The sequence below is a fragment of the Epinephelus moara genome, chromosome 3 (genome assembly GCF_006386435.1).
Source record: "Epinephelus moara isolate mb chromosome 3, YSFRI_EMoa_1.0, whole genome shotgun sequence".
In the NCBI taxonomy this organism is placed as follows: domain Eukaryota; kingdom Metazoa; phylum Chordata; class Actinopteri; order Perciformes; family Serranidae; genus Epinephelus; species Epinephelus moara.
This window is the reverse complement of record NC_065508.1, coordinates 39,665,360-39,691,042: the sequence shown is the minus strand read 5'-3', so window position 1 is coordinate 39,691,042 and position 25,683 is coordinate 39,665,360. Positions and strand designations below refer to the sequence as shown.

General features: G+C 42.1%; 1 protein-coding gene across 1 annotated transcript in view; it reads right to left on the bottom strand.

Annotated features, from left to right (window-relative positions):
• riox2 (ribosomal oxygenase 2) overlaps positions 1-25,683 on the bottom strand; it is an 87,396-nt gene that overhangs the window by 28,039 nt on the left and 33,674 nt on the right. Inside the window, exons 3-5 of the mRNA XM_050041068.1 lie at positions 11,619-11,747; positions 4,274-4,377; positions 1,282-1,384 (exon numbers count right to left, since the gene is read on the bottom strand). Coding sequence (XP_049897025.1) covers positions 1,282-1,384; positions 4,274-4,377; positions 11,619-11,747 — 336 coding nt within the window. The remainder of the gene's footprint in view (positions 1-1,281; positions 1,385-4,273; positions 4,378-11,618; positions 11,748-25,683) is intronic.

Sequence of the window (25,683 nt, the reverse complement as noted above, 5' to 3'; positions counted from 1 at the left end):
ATTTTTCGACAGAGCAGGTCTAGCATTAGTTTGGCTGTCAGCGGCTAATGCTATCTCTGGTTGATAGTGTGTGAGGTGAGCCCTCATGTTCGTAGTATTCCCAGAGTATTTTATTCTCAAATGGCTCTGCCTGCAAATTACATATGTCATGTCCAAGTTCTCCTTTCTGTCCATGTTAAAAAACAATCCGAAATAAGTCCAGACATTTGAAACACGGCGCATTTCTGATTTCTTTCTCTAATGTCTCCATCTTTGTTTTGATAAACTTCCTGCCACGGACTGAGCCCACTGCTGACCTCAAGAGGAAAAAAACATCAGCACCATCTCATGGACAGAAAAAGCAAATGATCTTATTCTAGCACCAAAAGTTGTATTAAAATGTGTATTTGCAAAAATGAATTATATATGTCATAAAAGATCGATACTTGGTGTCCGTGCATTGATACAATATCACTACGCAAAATATCGCAATACTATGCTGTATCAATTGTACCCTCCATTTTGGGGTTTAGTATCTCTCCCAAGGACACTTTGACATGCAGAATGCAGGGGCCAGGCAACAAACCACCTAGTCTCGCCACCAGACAATCAGAGATCTCTGCCTTCTGATAGTCTGGGGACACTCCTTTCTAAAGTGTGTTTAACACACCGGAGAAAACGGCCGACAACAAAGCAACCCTTCTTGCATTTTTGAAAAGGACACACCCTCCCGGAAATGTGCGCTCCCCCTTTTCTCGTCCGCAACCAAACAAACACACAGAGAGCTTGAAAATGGATGCCGAGAGATTTAACTCTGTTTAATCAAACGTGTGCTCAGTCCACAAGCTGTGCAAATGAAACACTTACAGCGACTTTGTTTGAAACTTTTAACGCAGTCGGACTATGTTTACGAGCACAAGAGTTCAGCGAGCCACCGAAGGACCGCCCTGTGGATTTACTATTGGTTCTGCAACGTAAGGAGTTTTTTTAAACTCTGAAATTGTATCCGCCCATCTAAACACAAAATCAGGGAGAAAGACATCAGTCTTTAGTTAAGCAAAGCGTCTAAAGACTGACTTGTGAGTCTACAAACCACCGACCCACTGATAAGTGGACAACCGCTCCACCTTCTGAGCTACAGCTGAATACAAGATAATAAAATACAAGGGAAGCTCATCAAAACATTGCTCTACAGTGTTGTCAAAAACTTCACAGGGTATCTTTTATTCTGCAATTCTGCATACAGTACAACTAAAGTATCATTTTAAGTTGTGTTACATTGATCCACAAAAACCGTTTTACCAGTAAGAGTCTTCTGGGTATGCCCTGTCTCAGGCTGACTTCACTCTTGCTGCGGTCACACAGCAAGCTAGGAAATATATCCAACAGCAAATCTCCCAATGACCTGAGGTAAGGACAGGTAAAAAAGGACAGGTCAGAGATTATCAGAGAACTTGACATTATTTACCAGCCACATCACAGAGGGACAAATTTCCAACAATTGCCCAAATTTTATTTAAAAAATACCATACACCTGCTCCCTCATAAATCTGTATATATCCACAAACAGGTGCCCCAGAAAACATCGGTTATTGTAATCTCTGTCAGTATATGGACCCCGCACCCGCCATGGCGACTGCACTAAGCTCTTGTTGATTATTGGCCCAGTCGTCTGTGAAACATCTGATCCAATCACATTCTCTTTTGCCTCCTTAAAAAACACATTGGCAACCAGGTAACAAATGTATTTCTATGAGATGAGAGTGGAGACAAGAAGAAAACAACACATATGCTGTACTATGGCAACATACAGACACAGTAAATGTTTGAACAAAAAACTGTCACACACGTGGTGCTTCTCAAAGTTAAGGAAGGATCCTTTAACAGCTGAATTTTTAATAAGACTACGTCATAGAATAACGCCGAAAGACTGTTCCAATACCAAGGATTCTTCAAAGTCTACCAAGGACAGAGTCCTTCCTTTAGAGAGTTTTCAAGGTGCCCATGTGTATCCTCAGTAGGCATGAAGAACCAACAATTCTTTGACCACAATTTGCCTGAACTGAAGGCAGGGCCTCTTCAATAACACACACCTGGGTACTTGCTAGTAGTGTTGCAGCGATACATCAGATATGAAAACTAATGGTTATCATACTGTGTTTATCATACATCATGCTTATCTACTGTATTGGGGGGAAAAAAGTGCAACTGGACAGAGAATCTCATCTTTGTTTTAGTTATTTTCAAAAGGGACACTTTTTACATATCCTTACATTAAAAAAATGCTTTCAAGTCTCAGTGAAAGTAATAAAACGTTTGTTCAACCATTAAAAACCCTTCCATTTCCTTCCTTTAAGGATCATTCTGACTGATACTAATAATTCTGTAATACCATGATACCATGAAACTGCAATATTTTCTGAGACAGTTATTGTATGATGAAAATCTCATACTGTTGCAACCTTACTCGCTAGCCTGTTCCAATGTATTTCCACCTAATGCTAGGAAGGAATCTTGCCTAGCATCTCTCTAGGACCCGACTTGAGAGGACCCATCCTACTAAGGAAGCAACCTTGACTTTGAGGAGCAGCAACTGGCTTTTCCTTGCAGCCTTGTTGAATGCTTGCCGTAGATATGTCCACAGCTGCCACTACAGCTACTCCTGCACAGACAAGAGTGCAATTCTTTTTAATAAATAACTTGCAGGTTTTGTGTAAAGCATGTTGTTACATGGTATGTGGGTTGGTGGTTCCCTCCTTGGTTCTATCCATGTGTGGAGTAGCTCTCAGTGGGCAGCACCTTGCATCACAACTCTTTTGCCATCAGAGTGTGTTTGTAAATGGATGAATGAGAGGCTTCTTTTAAAATGCCCTCCCTAAGTGCAGTCCATTTATCATTTCCACATCCTGAGCAGCAGTGGTGTATTTTGGCACTATAGTATACACTACATCAGTTATGTGTGGTCACAAATACAAGTACAGAAGTTCAACAGACATATCTTTCAACCTTTAGAGGCCAGTGCAGTTATGTGTTTCCTACTTCCAAGATGTATTCTGGAGTTACCCTCAAAAGGTCCAGTGTGTAGGATTTAGGGGGATGTATTGGCAGATATGGAATATAACATAATAAGCATATCTTTAGTGTATAATCACATGAAAATAAGAATTGTTGTGTTTTGATGTTTCTACAGTAGCCCACAACAGACACATTAAACACTGGCTCCAGATAGGGCCATTGGCATTACTGCTTTTTCGCGTCAGCCACTGTAGTAAGAAGCCCATCTGCAACAAGCTGCGGAGTGCAAGTCTGGATCTAAGGTTTATCAGAGAAAAAAGGTGGGCACATATTGGCAGGTGCTGGGCTAGCAGTAGTCTCCGTCAAGCCAAACTGCGGCAGAGATACACTAATTTGTAATGTGAAACTGCTTTATTCAGTGTTTTTACCAGTTTAAATATTTCATCCATTCATTACAAGACACCACCAAGTCCCCCTGAGTCTTACACAATTCACCTTTAACAAAGCAATGATAAATTCCACTATACTTCAGTGAGGATCTGAGTAAATTCTTCATTGACAAGTTTTTTTTGTTTTTTAAGATATTTTTTTTAGGGCATTTCTGCCTTTAATTGACAGGAAAGCGCAGAGTGAAGGGGGAGAGAGAGAGGGGATGACATGCAGCAAAGGGCCACAGGTTGGAATCGAACCCGGGCCGCTGCGGCAACAGCCTTGTACATGGGGCGCCTGCTCTATCCACTAATCCACCAAGTTTTTAAATCTTTTTGCCAGAAATGATGATCCAGTAAGGTTCCATATTCTACTGACTTTACAATGCTGGACAGGAAAGCCTTCTCTGTTGTATTGATCTTTATTGTCTTTATTCAAAGCAGACATCTTTTTTATTATGATTCAGCTACTTCACCTGGTACTGTGGCAAAACCTAGTACACCAAACTAGAGATTGGAAATCAAATACTTGGAGCAAAGAGTCACGATGTGTCTGAAGAAGAGGCAATTCAGCCGCCTTTCACAGTCACAACACATTTGCTCCTAATTTAATCAGTACAGCTGTCTGCACAGGTTGTATAATGAGCTGCCATGCTTTATGTGCATTATAGTGACCCAAAGCATGATCTAGAGCATATTTAAACCTTTTCAGCTGTTTAGCGTGCAGTATTAGTATTAGTATTAGTGACTGTGTGCCTCTGAACATTGCCAAAATGCATGTGACATCCACTCAATACTGTGTTTAGACAGGGTGTTAAATTGAAGGCTACAGAGAAGAGGAGATGTCATACATTCTCTGGTAGGTGCTGAGAGTCAAGTGGGTGGAGTGGTCCACTCCTGCGGGTGTCTCTGCTTGATGAATGGTTCCTCTGGGAAAGTACAGAAGATCTCCTGCCTGTGGAGGGAGAGGATTACTCACTTATACAGAAAACAAAAATGTTTTATACCAACAAGATATTTGTCTCATGTTTTGTTTACAGGTATATGAATAGAAATATTTGGGATGCTCTAAATAAACATGTATGACAGTGTATTTCAATTTCTGCCAATATCCAGCAACTTCACACAGCACACTGAAGAGGAGTACACCAACATTTCACAGGTCACAATCAACAACCTAATCAACTTTGGGTTTCTGCGGTATCTGTGACCAAAAAATGCATTTCTGGGGTGTTAGTCATGTGAAATCCTACTAAATGTCTTTTTTCTAAGACAAAATAACAATTTTACAGTGTCCTTTTATTGTGACCATCACAAGGCACACCTGTGTAGTAATGAAGCTGTTTAATCAGCATCTTGACATGCCACACCTGTAAGGTGGATGGATTATCGTTGCAAAGGTGCAAGAGCTCACCAACAAATATTTCAACAAATTTGTGTACAAATTTTTATAGAAATAAGTCTTTCGTATGCATAAAAAAAGTGTTAGAACTTTTACTTTAACTTGTGGAAAAATGGAAGCAAACACAAAAGTGCTTAGCAGTGGAGTTTATGTCAGTCAACAAATGAAGAGAGGATAGCGTTGCATCAGAAAAGGACAACACAGCACTGTGGGACTAATCCTTGGACATCGTAGGTTTTTGTTTTGAATTGGCCTTTGGATTTAAAACCTTTTTTTTTTTCTTCCGTGAAGGACATCGTTAGGCAGCGGCCTCTGGCTTTACCGTGGTCAGGACAGCACATTGTTGTCAGTTACTGTACTTCGAACGCACGGATTCACTCCTCTGAGCTCCTTCACAGACTGTAACGGTAACACATCTGTGAGCCTGATTGTTTTATTCAACCAATCAATCATGTCTTTATTGCAGACTCAGTGGTCCATAAAAGAATACAATACAAAAACATAAAATACAAAATATACATTCCACATAAAAGACAGCAGTCCTATATAAAATGTACAAAAATGAAAACAAATACAGGCTTTTATACCAATGCTCCCTGAGGCTAGATGTGTAGCGAATACAGCTCTTCCCTGGATTGGTTAAGGCCACAATGATGCAGTTTTCTATGTCTACATATGCATTTGTAGATTAAGTTCCTTAACACTGCCTTCAAATTATTGACCCTGGCAGTCACAAATATCTCACTCACACTGCACCATCTAGGTTTTTTAAGTAGTATTCTCAAGGCATCGTTATATGCCACTTGAAGTTTCTGCATGCTTCCTTTTTTATAGCTACCCCACAAATGAGCAGTATACAGTGGTGTAAGTTACAATAAGATCGAAATAAAATCAACTTTACACTCTAAGAACACATGCTGAACTTGTGTACCAGGGTGTTCGCCTGAGCATACAACCTGATATCCTCATCATCTTTCATTTGTTCTGTGATCATATGTCCAAGATTCTTGACCTTATTTTTTTAGGCAAAGAATATTATTAGATAATTTAAAGTCTGGAAATTTTACATTTTTGTCCTCATTGGTTCTGCTGATTAACACAACACTCTTACTGGCGTTATATTTAATATCATTTTCCATGTCATACTCAGTGCATATTTTAAGGAGCTGCTGAAGACCAGCGCTACTCTATGGTGTAAGAAAACTATCAAAAAGATGTGTGCATAATTTTAACCATTCGTATTCGTAATGTTAAACATTTGTATGTCAATAAAATTGTTGTACACAAAATTCTGCTGTCATATACGTGAGTCTGTGAAATTGTTCCGGTTAGGATTGGTTTTTTTTAAAGATATTTTTTGGGGCATTTTTAGCCTTTAATTGATAGGACAGACAAGTGTGAAAGGGGGGGAGAGAGAGGGAGTGACATGCAGCAAAGGGCCACAGGCTGGAGTCGAACCCGGGCCGCTGCGGCAACAGCCTTGTACATGAGGCGCCTGCTTTACCACGAACCCACCGACGCCCCAGGGTTAGGATTGTTTTTATGTGAGTATGAATCTAAAAGCTGTGAGTGCAAAGTCTTGTAAATACAACTCTAATTTCTACGACTACGAAGTCCTCACTGTGAACACGAATTCAAGTTTGTGGATACGAGTAGAAAAGTGTTGAAATTACATCTCTGAGGTCACAGGCAGGTCACAGGGCAAGGTAATCGAACCGCGATTCCTCCAAACGCACATGCCCCAAAGGCAAAGATGGCTGACGACAGCGGACTGGGTGGAGCTGACAGCTTATGTTACTGTGTCCTATTTCTGCAGTCCTGTAAATCATTTTATAGACCAAACAGCCTACATCAAGAAATTTCTGATGTAAGCTGCTAACAGAGTTTATTCATTTATTTTTCATTTTCATTTCTGCCATTTCTTCCAGGCCTGGAATTAAGTCAAAAGTATTCACCTAACATAGCCTACATATCTTTAATTATATAATTATTTGTATGTCTCTATGTATATTTTTACATAAATCCCCAATATTTTATTTGCCTTTAAAAAAAATCCTCTTCCTTCATTTAATTTGACAATGTTTATTGTTTTGTATTATATGTATTAATTCTCTACAGGATCTTGTATGTTCTTTAATGTGTGCTCAATTTATTAAAAGAAAAAAACAAAAACGTTTTGGTGAACCCTGCAGCAAAGTGAGCCCTCTTCCTCAGAGAGGATCTTGGCCTCCCACTTTGTTCCTGGCGGCAGAGCAGAGTGATCCATCTTTCTTCTCAGAGGATCTTTGTCCCATGAGAGCAGGCAGCTGTTCTCCGTGTCCGCAGTGTAAACATCTTTCGCTGGTGATTTGACAGTCACCAGAAGCACATTATGACCCTTTGTAAAAGTTTTTGTGTGGTACCTGTGTTGTACATGAGCTAACGTTAGCGGCTAAGGACTGAGAGGCTGTCGTGTGTGTGTGTGTGTGTGTGTGTGTGTGTGTGTGTGTGTGTGTGTGTGTGTGTGTGTCAGTACATTAACTAGCCGTAGCCTTGTTGTTTGTCATGTTAATGTTATCGTCGGTAGCCCTGAATAGCTTGTAAAGCTTTAGCATAGTTAGTTAACACATTTTTTATCGGCCCATGTGTTTACTGCTACAGAAAATGAATAAATCTTTGGGTTATTTGCACAACGTCGCCTCTCTGCCGTCTTTTATCACGCTTGCTAACGCTAATTTAACTTTACCAGTAGATCTGTATGAGGTACGAACGGAGGCGATAGTTAGCAGTGTGTTTCCCCCGTCTCGCTGCTTTCCAATCTGCCGGCCGGCTGTCGCTCTGCATCACGTGGTATAACGCTGCGTTGTTGGGAGCGCTTGTTTTCATGCAGATAATGTCGCGACTCCCGGCACGGGCGGGGCCGGCAGAATCGCCGTCATTGAAAAATTAGATTGCATATGCATATGAATCGAGATCACGATTTTATTACGATTAATCGTGCAGCCCTAGGGTGTATACACATTTAGAACCATAAATTCCTTATCATCATGGACAAAGTGTACTGCAATACACCAATCCACACCAAGCCTTATCACATTTATCAATGAGTCCAGCTTCTTGTTCCAGAGAATGGCGACACCCCAAGGAATTCTCCCTCTAACTAACCCCATGGAGAGATTAGTAGTGGATTCCCCTGCCCCGTGGAAGTTATCATTAAGACAGTTTAATTTCTCCAAGTCCTGTTTTGCTGAAGAAGTCTCTTGCAAACATAGTATATCACAAGTGTCTAACAAATTGTCTACAACCATGCAGCGAGCTTTATCCTCTGCGCACTGGCCCATACGCAGGCCACGACAGTTGTACGAGACAATACGCATAGTCACTTATGTTGATAGGTGAGTACCCACTGCACCAGCAGGCACCTTTCTTACCATCGCGGTCAATGCCGTATTTGCGCCGACAACTCCAGCCCTGCGCGGCTCATAGAACCACTGGACAAGTGCCCCCTCTGGCCAGAGCTCCGGAGTGCACATTTCACCAACTTCGTTGCACTCAGCAGATACTTTAAAAGATGTGGATCTACTGTGTTCAAGAGCAATCTTTTGGCAGCGGACCTGTCGGCCAAGTTTTTCTTTGAGGTACATAGATAAAGTTTCAGAGTCAAGGTCTGGTGAGAACCTAGAGGCGAAGGCACTCACCAGCTTAGACTTTACAGTTTTGATGCCAGTCACGGTTCCAGTCCCCACAACAGGCACCACGTTGTGTCTCCTTTTCCGCCCTGAGGCAGCAGCTGATGATCCCAACTGAACCGCAGCCCTCCACGGCTCCTGCAGACGTCGGCCTTTGAGCTCTCTAACCACCTTGGTCCACTCTGGAGAGCGAGACACAGATGGCAATCCACCTGGAGAGCGGCCCACCACAGGCCCTTCCGCATCCGTGGCCTTCCGACCCGGCACAGACATCTCTCCCTGCTCTGGAGCTCTCGGCGTCGTGGCCCTCCCTCCGGTGCACGGTCCCGAGGCTCCCCGCGCAGTGGACTCCAGCTCTGTCGCTGCACCAGCCAGGTTAGCCACCTCCACAGCCACACCTGTGCTTGGCCTAGCCAAACCTCCGTCCACAGCCAGCTCAGCGGGTCGCTCCAGTACGCTTACTCTGCAGTTCACGTCCATAGTGATAGCACGGAGCTCTTCATTTATATCAGCCTGTAGCTGCATTGTTTTCTTCAAAGAGCAGAGTTCAACGTGCATTTTCTAAATTCTCCCAAGCAGACTCGAAATGTCCATGTTAGAAAAGGACACCGGGGGCAGTTCATCTAGATAATGCGAAACAAATCTGGGAATATTCTCCCAGCACTCATTCAACACTTTGAGACAGCTTTTTATGTTGTTGGCGTCTTTCTGTTGCCCTTTATGTGACACATACCGCTGCGACGTTGGGCAGACTTCAAACAAAACTTTTTTCGAGGATTCAATCCACTCGGAGTCAAAATTGGTTGTAGCCAATAAAACTATTTCGTTCTGGCTTAGAGTCTTAATTTTTACTGCGAGAAAGTTTAGCAATTCATCCTCAACAATAACCTTGCCATCGACAGTTTTATAAATGTCAGGTTGTAAGCGAGACCAACCAAACACAAGAGCAGCCTCACCATGCCGTGCATCATCCGCCATCTTTAAACGGGCACTGTGTAGGAATTTCTCCCATCTAGTGTTGAGATCGTATATTGCATTCAAACGGATAGCGCACTCTAGCGCCTCACTGTTTCAAACACGTATTACAACAACGGTCGCTGCTGTGTACCAAAAAGCTATGATAACATTGATGAAACCATGTCATCCGATACGTCATGGAGTATTCATGGGCTCCTACACAGACACACGCGACGCGAGTTGACAAACCCCCTCCTCACCATGCTGGCTGTGTTTACAATGTAGGACTGCTGGGGCGGGTGTAAATCAAAACAAACCAATCAAGTCTTGTCTTTTGACAACTGACAAGTGGCTCAACCTCACACACCTCGGCCCTCTCCTCGCAACAGCACCGCTAACCGCTAACAACACTAACAGCGCTAAATGCGGCTAACAGCTGTTAGCAGCGCTGTTAGCTGTGATTCTCCTTCAGCAGCTCTCTCCACCTGGGAAAGGCTACCCCGATGTTGACCCTCGTTTTTTGAAATTGCCGGTCACGTTGCCTTTTTGCCTTTTTTCAAATGCACCGGCACTTGTGACTAGCCTGCTTGCTGTTGCTTTTCGTCACTCTACCTGCATGCGGAAACTGGAAACCGACAAGTGAAAACACGAAAGGCGATTCCGTATTTCTCAAGTATGTTCCTGTACGTACCTGTGTTTTCAAGATGGCGCACGTACATGATGAAACACCAGTCGCAATGTATATGTAAATGAGAATTTCGGAGCTTAAGGACATACTTAGATACGCTGATGGAGGTAAATACAAATGTGCAAGGACACACTTTTGACTGCAAAATTTGTTTGTCTCAAAGAACAACTGAAATTGTTACACATAGTGCCTTTAATGTGACCATTTGTGTGTCTATAGACACAGTACGTTCAGTATGTTTTATTCATAGATTCATTGTTAATACACTGAAATGACAAACTTTTTTGGGTATCTGATTACATTATGATGATTCTGAATATTATATTTACACAGCAGTATCAGTATTTCGTACTACATTGTAAGTCCTACACGTCACAGTGACACAAACGTCCTGTGTGATTCTGTATACTGGCACCATTTCCCTCAGTGGAAACAAAGCTTCTATTTACTTTTATTTCACAGATAAGAACAAATAAATTGTTAAGACAGTAAAGCCTCCACTAAAATAGCATTTGAAGTCTTGTGTGTGATTTATCCTTTAGGGATTTATACTTCGGGATTTATTCAGGTTTCATATGAGAAGACGAAATCTCTTCTCATCGCTAGGCTAATTTATACAATGTAAAATGCCATAGGCTGGCACTAATAACGTTAGCATTTTGTATTTGTTTGGAAACGTGTTTAGTACAATACAGTTGTTTTGTCAGTGAACTTTGTGAGTTGTAATGGAGCCAAATTGTGTGCCATTGTTAAATGTCACTGTTGTCCCTGGTTATATATGAGAAGAGGAAAAGACCGTTAGTTGCTAGGCTAATTTATACAATGTAAAATGCCATAGACTTGTGCTAATAACGTTAGCATGTTGTATTTGTGGGGAAAATCTGTCCCGATTAACACAAGTGTTTGTCTGTGAATGCTGCGAGTTATAAGTGAAGCCAATTTGTGTACTTGTGTTTGAAATTTTCTCTATTAAGCCATATTTAATGTGTGTTTTGACTTCACTAAACTTTACAGCACTTCCCAGGAACCTCCGTCACCGACTAGTGTTTTAGAGGTGTAACTGCAGTGACACAGACACACCACTGCACAAGTAAAAATGCTCACAATACCGTAGGCGACGTGCTTGACTACGTGCGTAGGGTCTACGCACAACCATAAATCCCCTTTTACACATATTTATTTCATCCTCCGTTTATCTGTTTTAATTTTTGTCATTTATATTCTTCGTACATACTTGTTTATCTTTGAGATATGTTGTTCTGTTACCTGTGCTGTGTCATTTGTCAGATTTTTTGTACATATTCACTTTGACAGTTAAAAAAATAAAACAGTTTGTCTATTGACAGAAGTCGGCATGTTGGCCAATAAGGATATTTCCTTATAAGGCTAATATCGATACAGATGATGCGTCGATATTATCGTGTATCCCTAGTTGAATTTATCGGTCAGTGTATGTACACAGTATAGTTTGGGTGCTGTACCTTCAGTACGATATCATGGGTTGGGCTGCCAATCCTCTCCTCTGACTCCACGCTGTACTCTGCTGCCAGCGGAACAGTAGGACTATAGAGACGCCAATGTTTCTGTCCCTCCAGCTGCAGGATAAATACCTGAGAAAAAAGCACTCCATCAACAGAAGGAAAAATGCATGCTCTATCTCACACAGGCTCTGCCCTCTACTGGCCTCTAGGGATAATAATCTCCTCCAATCACAAGCACACATTCACCCACTAAAATTTGCATAAGTGTAGCCAGCAAATCAGGATGTGCCTTCTCTAATCTGTCCAAACCCCACAGTATATAAGGGAGTACCACAGTGCAGTTCGTTTGGCCTATACAACAATGGCCAAAATGATCATCACAATTACTTCAATCAATATTGAGATCATGATTATTTATCATGATTACTTTTTGTTTTTTGGGACAAAATATTTTAATTGTGCTTTCAAATTTAAATAAACAACACTTCTTTCACTTCCATGTTCTGCTACATTCCTGCTAATGTTCAAATATCTGCATCAAAATGAGACTGGTCCTTATTCACACTGTTTGTCCCAGAAACAGAATATAAATAAATTTATACCAAACGTTTTTACCCAGAATTTAATCAACAGAGCACTGCTCTCACTTTCACATTGTGCTACATTCCTGCTAATTAACAAAGCTTTGCATCAAAGATAGACTTAAAATAAGGTTTCTTTTTAAAGCCTCAGTGTGTAAAAATGGTGAGTAACAGTGACATCAGCGGTCAAATTCTAGATTGCAGCGCTCACTCGCGCACCCCTCCCGTCGGGTAAGTGATGGTGGCATCGTAGGACAAAAAGCCTTGCGCAGACAGCAGAGTTTTTCGAGTTTTTCAAAAGTATCTAGCGACGGGGTGAATATTTATTTAGGAATCTAAACCATGTTACGATATGTTATAGCTTACCAGTGAGATAGGAGGGTTTTATTTCTAATTGTTTTGGTAACATGAGCATTAGCACAGTAATGCTAAAATAACACGTTTATGTGATAGTCACGGCACAGTGCGGCAAATATAGGTTGGTACGATTATAATATATGCGTCTCCAGAGTGTTCTTCCACAGGACACAGGGAGATGAGGAAGAGGGAGAGGGAGAGGATGAGGGAGAGGGAGAGGAGGAAGACAAGGGAGAGGAAGGGGGCGTGAGGGTAGAAGCGGTGCAGGAACGGCCAGGCGAAGAGGTGTGTCTCGGCCACCCAGAGGGAAGAGGAGGAGAGGGTGACAGCCTTCGCAGCAGCGCGAGAGGAATCAACAGATTAGGCTGTAGGCTAAGCTAACCATTTAGCTGTAGCTCTGGGATAACGTTAGCCAAGGCTAGGATAACGTTAGCACGTAAACGTAACATTAGCCGTCACTCGAACTTAGACGAGAGGGAAAAGTAGTTGCAAACATGAAGCCAAAATGATTTTAAAATATCAGATTGAATTACCTGTCTAGCAGAAAGCAGGCAACCGTCACATCCCTTGTGAAGTCCTTCTCCTTCAGGAGTTTTTTCCACCTGGAATAAGCAACGCCAATATTCACTCGCGTTTTGTCCCGTCCTCGCTTATCTGATCTTTTTCTTTTATTTGGTGGCGTGGTTTCCCTCTTACGGGGCAAAACATATGTGTGGTCCTTCATTTAAAGTGCAACAGAATCATAAAAGTACAAAGCAGGTTCACGCAGAAGCGCCCGGGATTGATCTTCACCTTAACTGTCTCCAGTGATGGCAAGTTCTAGGTAAACGCAAAAGGTGAAGCGTATATATCCCTTTCGGCCACTGTATTCAAATATGGCGTTGCAAGAAGGCAGCCTCCAGCATACCGCGCCCTGCCTGTGTATATATAAAGAGATCATTTTAAGCCTATGAGAAAGCTTCCATTTGTATGTGAATTGCATTACACTTTAGTAAATATATATTTATGAAAGCAATAGTTGATATTTGCTAATAAACAACCAAGTAAATTACACATTGTAACTTTAAGGCTGGGCAGTATATCAATTTTTTACAATATATATCAATGTATTTTCAAGCAAGATATAGATTTAGACAATACCATCAATATCGATATAGGGTCAAGTTGCGTCACATAACGCATACCAGTGTTCATCTCTTCTCTCTCACACTCTGCACAGCTCCGCCCCACTCCCTCACTCACTCAACAGTTCTCCATCAACACTCAGAGACACAGAGCTGCTACTCTGTTTAATCTGTCTGTTCATTAGTCTATGGTGTGACATCGGCCTGTATGTTGCAGGAGCTACGCTAAATCAGTCTGTGGGATGAATGAAGTTACTGCAATAGCATACGTACAATACTGTGGGCCTTGTCCACTGTAACTTTTAACTGCGTCCAGTCAAGCCATGTTGTGCCGATTTGTGTTTCCGTTATCAGTTTAGACGTCCGGTGTCACACCGAGCTGCGCACCTACTGCTTCCCCGGAGTAGGTCCAAAACCCGGGCCGCCCACACTCAGGCAGACAGCCGTGGTGTCTCGCCGACCGCAGTGGACCCAGTTTCTCCCCCTTAAATAAGCCGTGTGATGTGAGACTCTACTCACCTCTGTCTGCAGGAGACCAGAGAGAAAGGCATTTTAAAAGTCTCTGTGTTCAGTACTTTTGTAGCTTCTAACGGAATCTCTGTGGTTTGCAGTTTCTCTCCTGCGTCCTGTTTTTACTTTACATATCTGCTTTATTTTTACTGTTTAATGTAATGAAGGCGTGTGAAGTTTCTGCTCGAAAACTCAACATTTCCTTATTTTGCTACTTCACAATAAACGTTTTTACATAGGCTAACAAAATACGGGGGACTTTTATTTTCAAGACTATATGTAAATTAAAATATGTTTATTACCAAATTAGCAAAACTTGATTAGAGGCTTTTCCTCAATTTATATAAGTGTAATAATAAGACAGGGAGGAAGGAATATATTGTGTATCGCCATTCAGCCTGAAAATACCAAGATATGAATTTCTGTCCGTATCTCCCCAATCTGGAAATCCATTGGTAAAAAAAAAAAAAAAAAAATTTTTTTTTTTTCTTCCTTTACCTCTGGAGGCACAGCCCGGAGTTTTTCAACTGACCGGAAGTGCAGGGGCCTCACGCCCTTCACTTCCAGCGGTGCCCCCAGGGAATCGCCGTGTTGTTTACAAATACTTCGGGTAGAAACCCAGCAGAGTTTAGCTATATATCACATTTTTTACATCACTATATCACCGTGTAGACTAATCTGATGTTTGTTAAGTCTATAAACACAATGACTGAACAAACGTTACTATTTCTGTGTGCACGTAATTGATATGGTTATCGTAGATTAGCTGGGCTAACCGTTAGCTGTTAACGTTAGCCGTTAGCGTTGTCTATAACCATAGACTATAAAAATAAGGTAATAACTCAATAAACGGTCCGTGAATAAAATATTTTTTCCAGCAAACATCTTAGTTACAACATGATTAAGCTAGCAAAGCAATTTTGTGTTGCTATGTGTGGTATTTATTCAGTTATGGGAAATCACGATGTCTAGAAAGCATCAGTGGCTGCAGCGGAAAGGGACAGCTAACAGCAGCAGCAAAGCTAACATCAGGACGTCATCTGTTAAAAGCCTCCCATTGTCGGATACGACATGAAACTACTCCAGTTAGCTCCATCATGTTGTAACTCAGACATCCGCTGGAAAAAATGTTTTTTTCACGTTGATGAGACGGCATTACTGGAGCAGTCGCAATGGACGCGGAGCTTGCTGTTCCTGTAGGTACACATTTCCTGGGGACACCTGCACATCTCGACCGCACCCCCTCCATTGTGATTGGCTAAAGCGCAGCATCGTTCAAACTCAAAGCCCCGCCCTCTCCCCCCTCTCTAGTCGTCTTTCACACAGGGCTGCCGACAGATTCTACAATGTAGATTGCAGAATCTGTCTTGAGAGATTAACATCTCCCTAGTTCTTCTTCACCTGAAGTCATTGCATCTCCTATATATATGTGTATATATATATATATACATATATATATATATATATATATGTGTGTGTATGTATGTATGTATGTATGTATATATATACATATATATACATATACATACATTTGTATGTGTATATATATATGTGTGTGTGTGTGTGTGTGTGTATATATGTATAACACATAAATGCATATATATTATAATGATATGATATATTACAATGATATGACAGTTGTTGGTCTTGAAGTGTTCCTCAATGCGCTGTTTCGCTGTTTGTATTCACGCTTTGCGTCCCTGATGCCTCTGCGGAGATCACCCCTTGCTCCAGTGTAGGCCTGCTTATCCCCTGACCTTAAGGTTGCATCACTCTCCTGCAGTAGTGCTCTCACATTAGCACTGAACCATGGCTTCTGGTTAGTATACACTTCTATTGTCTTTTGTGTTGTGACATTTTCTGTGCAGAAATTAATATAATCCACAGAGCTAGCATATTCATCCAAATTCACATCCTCAGCAAACAAACCCCAATCTGTGTTTTCAAAACAGTCCTGCAACATTGAGGTGGCTTCCTCAGTCCATACCTGCACCGTTTTGATGGTGGGTTTTATTCTGCAGATCGGTGGTCTGTATGCTTGGCATGACCAGTTTGAAGTCTACATGATTAAAATCCCTTGCTACAATGACCACACTGTCTGGGTGCGCCATGAGCTGTTTGCTGGCGCTATCATGTAGCTTATCCAGAGCTAAGTTAGCCTTAGCTTGCGGGGGGATGTAAACTGCCATGATTATTATAGTTGGAAGTTCCCTTGGCAAAAAGAAAGGTCTGCACTTTACCACCAGAAGTTCCACGTCAGGGCAGCAGTGTCTCTCCACCATGTCCACAGCTGTACACCATTTGCTGTTCACGAAAATACATAGTCCTCCCCCATGGCTCTTACCGGAGTCTCTCGTGCAGTCAGCTCTGTAAACAGAGAGGCCCGCTAGCTGGATGGCTGTGTCCAGTATGTTGTCGTTGAGCCAGGTCTCTGTGATGATGGTCGCGCAGTAGGGCATGATTTTCACTCTGATTTCATCCATCTTGTTGACAAATGATCTGGCGTTTGCGAGGAAGAGGCTTGGTAGTGCTGGTTTGTACAGGTTAGCCTTTAGCCTAGCCCGCAGGCCTGCCCGCTTTCCCCACTTCTGCCTCCTCTCTCTCCACCGCCGTCGTTGCCTCCTCACTAGTGGGGTAACTAGTCCGGGAGTCGCCGGGGAACGGAGAATCTCTGGTGCTAGCGAAGTTGTATCAGCTACACAGGCTGTATGATATTCATGCTTGACTGTCATGACATGTCAGCTTCATTAAAAGCATAGCTGCAAATTGAAGCAACAATAGATGTAAAAACACACAGAGACAATACATCTGTGATCAGTTCCCTAATTTAATTTTAACAATTTTTTAAATCTTTTCCTCTTTTCGAATTTCTCATTTTATTTTATGGAAGTGATAAGTGTAAGTGCACTTGTTCTTTAAACTCAATAAAAAAATAAAAGCTAACAATATAAAAGACGCCTGGTACATGCATTACAGGCCGATCAGTTTGTAGAACAAGTTTGTAGAACAGTTTTGAACAGTTAGAACAAGAGGCTGCACTGCAACGTGCAAATCACTCCTTGTGGCTGCTTGCGCTTTTCCTCTCCTCGCGGCTGCAACTTGCGCTTTTTTTCATCTACTTCATCACCACTGCTGTACACAATTTAAAAACTACAACACCCATAATTCATGTAAAAACTGCTGCAGCCAATGTGCAGCCGGCGGGAGCTGCAGGACGACTCAACCACCATGATCTGTTTTTAATGTTTTATCAGGCAATAACTACTCCAGACTCTGCTCTAGTGTCATTTTCGGGACAATCAGGGCAGGATTCGGGTTTTGGGGCAGCTGCAGCTGCTCGGGACTGTCACGAATTTTTCGGGACGTCTGGTCACCCTAGCTGCAACACAAGCCCAAAGCACGATCGATCCACATCCATGTTTAACAGTTGGACAGGTGTCCTTTTTATGAAATTCTGCACAATTTTTTCTCCAAACATACCTTTGCCCATTGCATCCAAAAAGTTCTATTATAACTTCATTAGTCTACAGGACTTGCTTCCAAAAAGCATCAAGCTTGTGTAGATGTTCCTTTGTAAACTTCTGATGTTGAATTTTGTGGTGAGGACACAGGAAAGGCTTTCTTCTGATGACCCTTCCATGAAGGTCACATTTGTACAGGTGTCGCTGCACAGTATAACAGTGCACCACCACTCCAGAGTCCGATAAATCTGCCTGTAGGTCTTTTGCAGTCAAACAGGAGTTTTGATTTGCCTTTCTAACAATCCTACGAGCAGCTCTCTCGACATGTTTTCTTTGTCTTCCAGACCTCAAGTTTCTGTTAACTGCCATTTCTTGATGACATAATGTACTGAGGAAACAGCTACCTGAAAACACTTCGCTATCTTCTTACAGCCTCCTCCTGCTTTGTGGGCATAGATTATTTTAGATTTCAGAGTGCTAGGCAGCTGTTTAGAGAAGCCCATGGCTGCTGATTGATGGGACAAGGTTTCAGGAGTCAGAGTATTTATAAAGTTTTCAAATTCGCATCACCTGGCCTTTCCTAATGATGACTGTGAACAAGCCATAGCCCTAACAAGCTAATTAAGGTCTGAGACCCTGGTAAAAGTTGTCTGAGAGCTCAAATATTTTGGGGTACCTGAACTTTTGCATGATGCTCCTTTCCTTTTTTTAACTCTTAAAGTGTACAAAACAAAAATAATACACTGACCTTGCTTAAAATGTTGAAAAGCGTGTTTCATCCTTAACTTCATGCCTTTTGGAAATCAGTTCATCTCCTACTTACTCAACTATTCACAGTAAACGAAATATTGACCAGGGGTGCCCAAATTTTTGCATGACACTGTAGCGGCTCTGATATACATAAAACAAACGCACAAGTGTCTCTCCCTCCTGATCTCCACAGGAGACGAGAGAATTAAACACAATGAGACACCATCAGCTGTTGGTGGTGATGCGTTCACAGCCCTTACCAGCCTTACCAAGGCTTGGAACGTTGCTTATCAGCCTCCCATCAGTCAGCCTTTCATTTCAGAGTATCTGGCAACTGGGAGGGCTGAGACATGACAAGCGTTATACAGTTACATCCTTTTGTCTTTCACCCTATGCAGGCAACAGGGAGGCAAAATTTCAACTGCTCTGCCCAGTTTTTACGTTGGTCCTTCATGTAAAATGTATGACTCGTGTTTGTGTGCTTTTGGGATAGTGTGACCAATAAGGCCCTATCCCAGAAACGCCCTGCCCCTGCCCTACAGGAAGCAGTAAAGGGCCCTCCCGCTGTGGTCTGCACACACGGTACATATGGTGTGGCAATGTCTGAGGCCTTGTTAGGTGTGGCAAGTGTTGAAGACATACACACATGGACAAAATTGTTGGTACCATTCTGTTCAAGAAAGAAAACCCACAATGGTCACTGAAATAACTTCAAACTGACAAAAGTAATAATAAATAAAAATTTACTGAAATTAACTAATGAAAATCACACATTGCTTTAGAATTGTGGTTCGACAGAATAATTTTAAAAAACAAACTAATGAAACTGGCCTGGACAAAAATGATGGTACCCCTAGAGAAGATTGAAAATAATTTGACCATAGGGACATGTTAAACTAAGGTGTGTCCTTTAATTAGCATCACAGGTGTCTTCGAACTTGTAATCAGTCAGTCTGCCTATTTGAAGGGTGAAAAGTAGTCACTGTGCTGTTTGGTATCATGGTGTGTACCTCACTGAACATGGACCACAGAAAGCTAAGGAGAGAGTTGTCGCAGGAGATTAGAAAGAAAATTATAGACAAGCATGTTAAAGGTAAAGGCTATAAGACCATCTCCACCATTATTTTGATCAAAATTGATATCACAATTATGCAAACGATTATGCGGCGCACGTGATGACTTATATTGTTTACACAACAACATGCGCGTTTAAAATTCTCCTCTGCTCTCTGTATCACGCACGTGGAGTTCGGCCCTGATGCGCTCACTCACGCACGCACGCACGCACGCACGCACGCATACACACACACACACACACACACACACAGACACAGAGACAGACAGACAGACAGACAGACAGACACATACACACACCTCTCTCGCTCTCCCTCTGCCATTTTCCGCACTCTGTTTTTGAAATCTTCCGCGATCACCTGCCCCTCGCATTGCTTGTAGTTCACCTACTTGACTGGCTCGTGGAGTGAAAAGAGGAAAGGAGGGGAGGTATTGCGCATGCACGGCTTCCGGGTGCGTTTGATTCGCAACACAAGACAACGAGAGTAAACTGACAAGTCGCTGTTTGAGCCAAAGTGGACTGAATGGGAGACGACTGAGGAGGACACCACTGTTGAAAGCAAATCATAAAAAAGCAAGACTGGAATTTGCCAAAATGCATATTGACAAACCACAAAGCTTCTGGGAGAATGTCCTTTGGACAGATGAGACAAAACTGGAGCTTTTTGGCAAGTCGCATCAGCTCTATGTTCGCAGTTACAAAAATGAAGCATACAAAGAAAAGAACACTGTACCAACTGTGAAACATGGAGGAGGCTCAGTAATGTTCTGGGGCTGCTTTGCTGCATCTGGCACAGGGTGTCTTGAATCTGTGCAGGGTACAATGAAATCTCAAGACTATCAAGGCATTCTGGAGCGAAACGTGCTGCCCAGTGTCAGAGAGCTTGGTCTCAGTCGCAGGTCATAGGTCCTCCAACAGGATAATGACCCAAAACACACTGCTAAAAACACCCAAGAATGGCTAAGAACAAAACATTGGACTATTCTGAAGTGGCCTTCTGTGAGCCCTGATCTAAATCCTGTTGAACATCTGTGGAGGGAGCTGAAACATTGCTGGAGCAGTGCTGGAGCAGTTTGCTCATGAGGAGTGGGCCAAAATACCTGTCGACAGGTGCAGAAGTCTCATTGAGAGTTACAGAAATCGCCTGATGGCAGTGATTGCCTCAAAAGGTTGCGCAACAAAATATTCAAGGGTACCATCATTTTTGTCCAGGCCAGTTTCATTACTTTGTTTTTTAAAAATCAAAAAAGGCTCCCGCACACTGTCTCACTCTCTTATTTTCATTTTATTTAAGCAACGTTTCGGTCGGTGTGACCTTCATCAGGCATTTCATTACTTTGTTTTTTAAAATTACTCTGTTGAACCACAATTCTAAAACAATGTCTGATTTTCATTAGTTAATTTTCAGTAAATTTTTACTTATTATTACTTTTGTCAGTTTGAAGTTATTTCAGTGACCATTGTGGGTTTTTCTTTCTTTAACAGAAGGGTACCAACAATTTTGTCCACGTGTGTATGTACTGCAGAATCTTTGTTTTTCCCACTCATATGGTTCTATCTCTTGGACATGTAAGGCTCCTTTTCAGGGTCTGTGTTCCCTAGAATAACACAGGATTGGTCAAAAGGGTTGGGTGTATGTCAGCTGTGTTGCACCGGACTCCCCAGTGAAAATGATACACCTTCATGTTCCTGTGCTCTTTGATGACCAGGATGTCTATTGCTTGTCTTTTGACCCTTGCAGGGTTAGATCATAGCTCCATAGAATTCTGTTGCTTACCACCTTGGCACGGGTCCCCTACTTCTTCACTGCTGTGGCCTAGGATATAAAGAAGTAGGCAGGTGAGGGTCAGTGTGGCTGGGTCAGTGTTTTGTCATGATTGGGTGTTCATTCATTGGGCTCCACCCACTGTACCCAAAGAGTCCAATAGAGGGCAGAACAATACTGTAATTCTAGTTCTATTGGCATAAGTGGAGCTCTCTACCATGGAGACCTGTCGCTCCTATGCCACTTGCTGAAAAGGGTGTAGGATGTCAAACAGGGTTTTGATACTCCCTTATATACTGTAGGGTCTGCACATTTTCAGGGAGGCATGTCTTGATTGGCAAGCTACATTTACACAAATTTCAGCTGGTGAATGGATGCTCGTGATTCGAGGAGAGCATCACCCACAGATTCAAGGAGAGGGCTCTGCCTGTGCTAACAGACATGTGTTACAATACTGTAACCTTGGCTACTGAGACCTCAAGTCTGTACCTACTGTCTGCTGATTTTTTTCCATGAACTTTCATCAATGTCAGAGACTGAGATAAAATCGCTGAGGTGGATGTAAAGTATTAACACTCAAAGTTCTTCAAATTTAAAACACTATACATTTCGTATAGTTAAAATGTGTTTTGATTCTGTAGTGTAAAGTAAATAAGTACATGTACTATAATACTGTACAACCAGCCAAAAACAGGTCGTTACTCCATGTTTCACTTCCACTTGCACAGAGCTCAACTACCTGAACCCAGGTTTATGTGTCTTGTTAGTTGCAACAACGTGTAAATGAACTACAACTAGTCGTACCGCACTGCGAGGCAGGACATCTTAACTCAAGCTCTTGTCCTGTGTACTCCCTCGCTGGTGGAACAAGTTACTGAACTCGAGTCAGTTAGTCTTAAAAAAAATCACCTAGACTGACCTTTTCAGAGAGTACTTAGGGGCCATGTCCACCAAAGCATTTTTGCTGAGGCTGGCATATTTTTATAATGCTCTGTAATGGGAGCATGGCGTATTTCCACTGTGCTACAAACTGTGCTGAGCGCTGTCAGTAAGGTATTTATTTTCTGAGCATCCACAGTTGAAAAATGTTCAACTTTGGCTAAAAATACTGCGCTTGTCACTATCACCTTAGCCGTTCAATTACAGTGGAGAAGAGAGAAATACCGAGACAATCGCCATATCTTACATGTACAAGTACTGAAGTGCAACAGTGGGGGAGATATCTGTTATATACAGTGTATACATTATGTTTCCTCTCATGAACCCACACAGACCGGCAGGTCCCTCCTCTGTCCCTGCATGTTTCAGCCTTCCCCTAATCGAAAGCAAGTACTCTACCCTGTGCCGACATTTCATTTAACCCATTTTTAAACAGGTAAGTCCCGCTGAGATCAACAATCTCAAGTTTCAAAGGAGACCTGGCCTGACATGTTTACTTCAGCGGATATCCTGTATCATAGCAACCACATGCAAACAAAGCATCTGAGCTAAAAAAATGTAGCACCTCCAAAGCACTCTAAAATGCTCCCAGCTGGGCATTTCCTGAAGAGCACCTGCCATTTTCAGCAAAAAAAAACCAAAACGCTTCAGTGGACACAGGGCCTTACACAGGGCCTTTCCACCAAGCAGTCCTGTTCAATTCAGTTCAGCTCTGCACAGCTCATTCATTACCGTTAGAAACACATCAAAAAAGTGGCCAACACGATAAGATTCAGCCTGCAAAATTTTAAACAAATCAGGCCCCTCATCTCGTCTGATGCTGCTAAATCTTATCTCCACTGCATGATTCTGTCTCATATTGAGTACTGTTTTGTGATATGGTCGTTTGCTGGAGTCACCACACTGAAACCAATTGAACAACTCTACAAAAAAGCCATCAAGGTATTCACCAAAAAAACATATTCCTCACATCACTGTCCAATTCTTGCAAGGTACAATTTATTGAGTTTTGAACATTTAAAAACTTTTAAATACAGCTGCCTCATCTATAAAACCCTCAACGGGCTGGCTCCTCACCCGTTGGAGGTTTTTTTTTTAAACGGAGAGACAACACGCTCAGTACCAGATCTGCCTCCAAAGGGGACTGCGAGGTGCAGTTCAGACGAACCTCTATAGGCCAAAATTCCCTTACTGTAAAGGGCAGTATAGGTTGGAACGGTCTCCCAACCTCATTCAAAGACAGTCCCACTCTCACTACTTTTAAAAAACAGCTTAAAGGATGGCTATTGACTCATCAAATCTGCACCCATGAATGAATCACTGATCAGCCCTCTTATACAGTTCTCTACTGTAGCCCCTTGTTGAATCTACTGTATAACTGCTGTTAATATTGTTGTGCACTTCATATGTTGTTGATTTAACTGTTATTTATGTTATTTATTTATGTCTGTCTGTCTTTTAAATGTGAGGACTACGGATGGAAATTAGCTTCTAGCTAAATCCGGCATATTTACATGACGTAATGTATTTGTACCGATTGTTCATTAATATGCACGGTCCTCTTCAAATAAACAAATAAAGTAAAGTAAAGTAAATGGTTATTTTTGCATTTCTATTGTCAAAGGTTGTGGACAGTTAGGGATGGGTACTGAACTCCGGTACTGAACGAGCCCCGGGGCTACATTCTTCAAGACCGCAGTATTGATAAGCTCTGACCTTAACGGTTCCGCTATCGGTACTGAAGCAGTCGCTTTTTTTTTTTTTTAACAAGATAAACGTTATCTTGCACATTTATCTCACCAACTCCGTCAATTATCCATCATTGTATCATAATTTTCGCTATTCTCCCTGAAGACGAGAGATCTGTGTCGCTCACCCTGGCTGCCTGCTGTGTGTGAGTGGAGAGCAGGGGGGCGGGGCTGTTGTTCCAGTGACACACACACACACACACGCGCACACAAGACAGCGCATACACCAACTCAAGCTCGCAGCCTACCTATAGATAGATAACGATGGCGGAGAGAGCCAAACGGTCAAAAGTGTGGCTTTACATTACAAGAGTTGATGCAGACAGCGCGTTGTCACATGTGTGACAAATGTTTTGCGTATAAAGGCGGCAACACTAGTAATTTGTCAAAACACCTTGCGAAAGTGCCAAAAAAAATAATCTGATTTATAAAACCGTGCGCACGCACACTTGCACGCAATGTTCTCTTTATAAATCACAGTCCTCCTGGAGTTGTGCGCACCCAGATCCGCCTCATATTCCGCCCTCTCCACGCCCTAGTTCAACCATAAATGGTCATGCAAATCACCTCATGAATGCGATCTGCATATAAATAAGCCGCCAAAACGGAATTTCTCCGAGACTGAGCTCGAGACCCTTTAACGGGAGGTGGAGGACTGAAGAAAGATTTTATTTGGAGGCCACAGCAGCGGGATCACTAATAAAAGAAAGCGAAAATAAGTGGCAACACATCAACGCTGCTGATGCTGTCAGCTGTGTCTGTGGGACTGCACGGACAGTGCCAACTTGCGCAATTACGCACGAGGGTCACCGCAGTATTTATAAGTTTATGGCAATTAGTCTGATCAGACACCCGGCCTGAATTACAGCATGAAGCAATAGTATCCCTGTCCCAAAATACAACGTGTAATTTGAAATACTATTCAAAGATGAAAGTGTAATAGGCGAACACGTTTCTTCATGCCGGTTTTGTCATGAACAGCACATGTCTAAGTAGGGCTGATGAAGTGAGTGTAACAGTTGTGCTTAATGGCTGTATTTCGAGACATGATAAATGCACTGGAAATATTTAGCTAAATAAATATATTCCATGCAGTTGCACCATCCTCTCCCCCTCCTGCGCTCACAGAGTGGACAATGAGATGTTAGAGGCAGTGCAGATTAAATACATATTTAGAAAGAATTTCAATTCAGGATTTGAGTTGGATTTTACAACGTTTTTATCAAACAATTACCACTCACTCCAAGCGCAAAATAAGGCTGCTGGATTTAATTTCAATGATAACGTGGATCTAAGGTGGATATAGCGTGACATTAAATTTGTGTGAGACATCAATAAAAATATGACTCCACTTCTCCACCCCATCGCCACTTCCCAGTGTCTTCCAAAATGTGCGCACGCATGACTCAGAGTTTGCTTACAGGTGCGCACAAGTTTATTTTTATAAATCACAACCTCTGCGTGGTAAGTGGCGTACGCCACTTTCAAGCCCCGTTTTGTTGCGGAAGCAAGCTTTATAAATGAGGCCCCAGGTTTGTAACATTATGCTAGCAGCTAACACGTGGAGTTAATACAGGGTATATGCAGGAATCCTGAAGTTAATTTCAATACCTTTTTAAGACTTTTTTAAGACCTTCCAAAAAAACTTTAAGACCTCATCGCCACTTCAAGCTGTCGTTAGCAGCAACGCATCTTTAACTTACTAAACAGTTGTAGTTTGCAATTAAATCTATGGAGCACAAACATACAACAGAA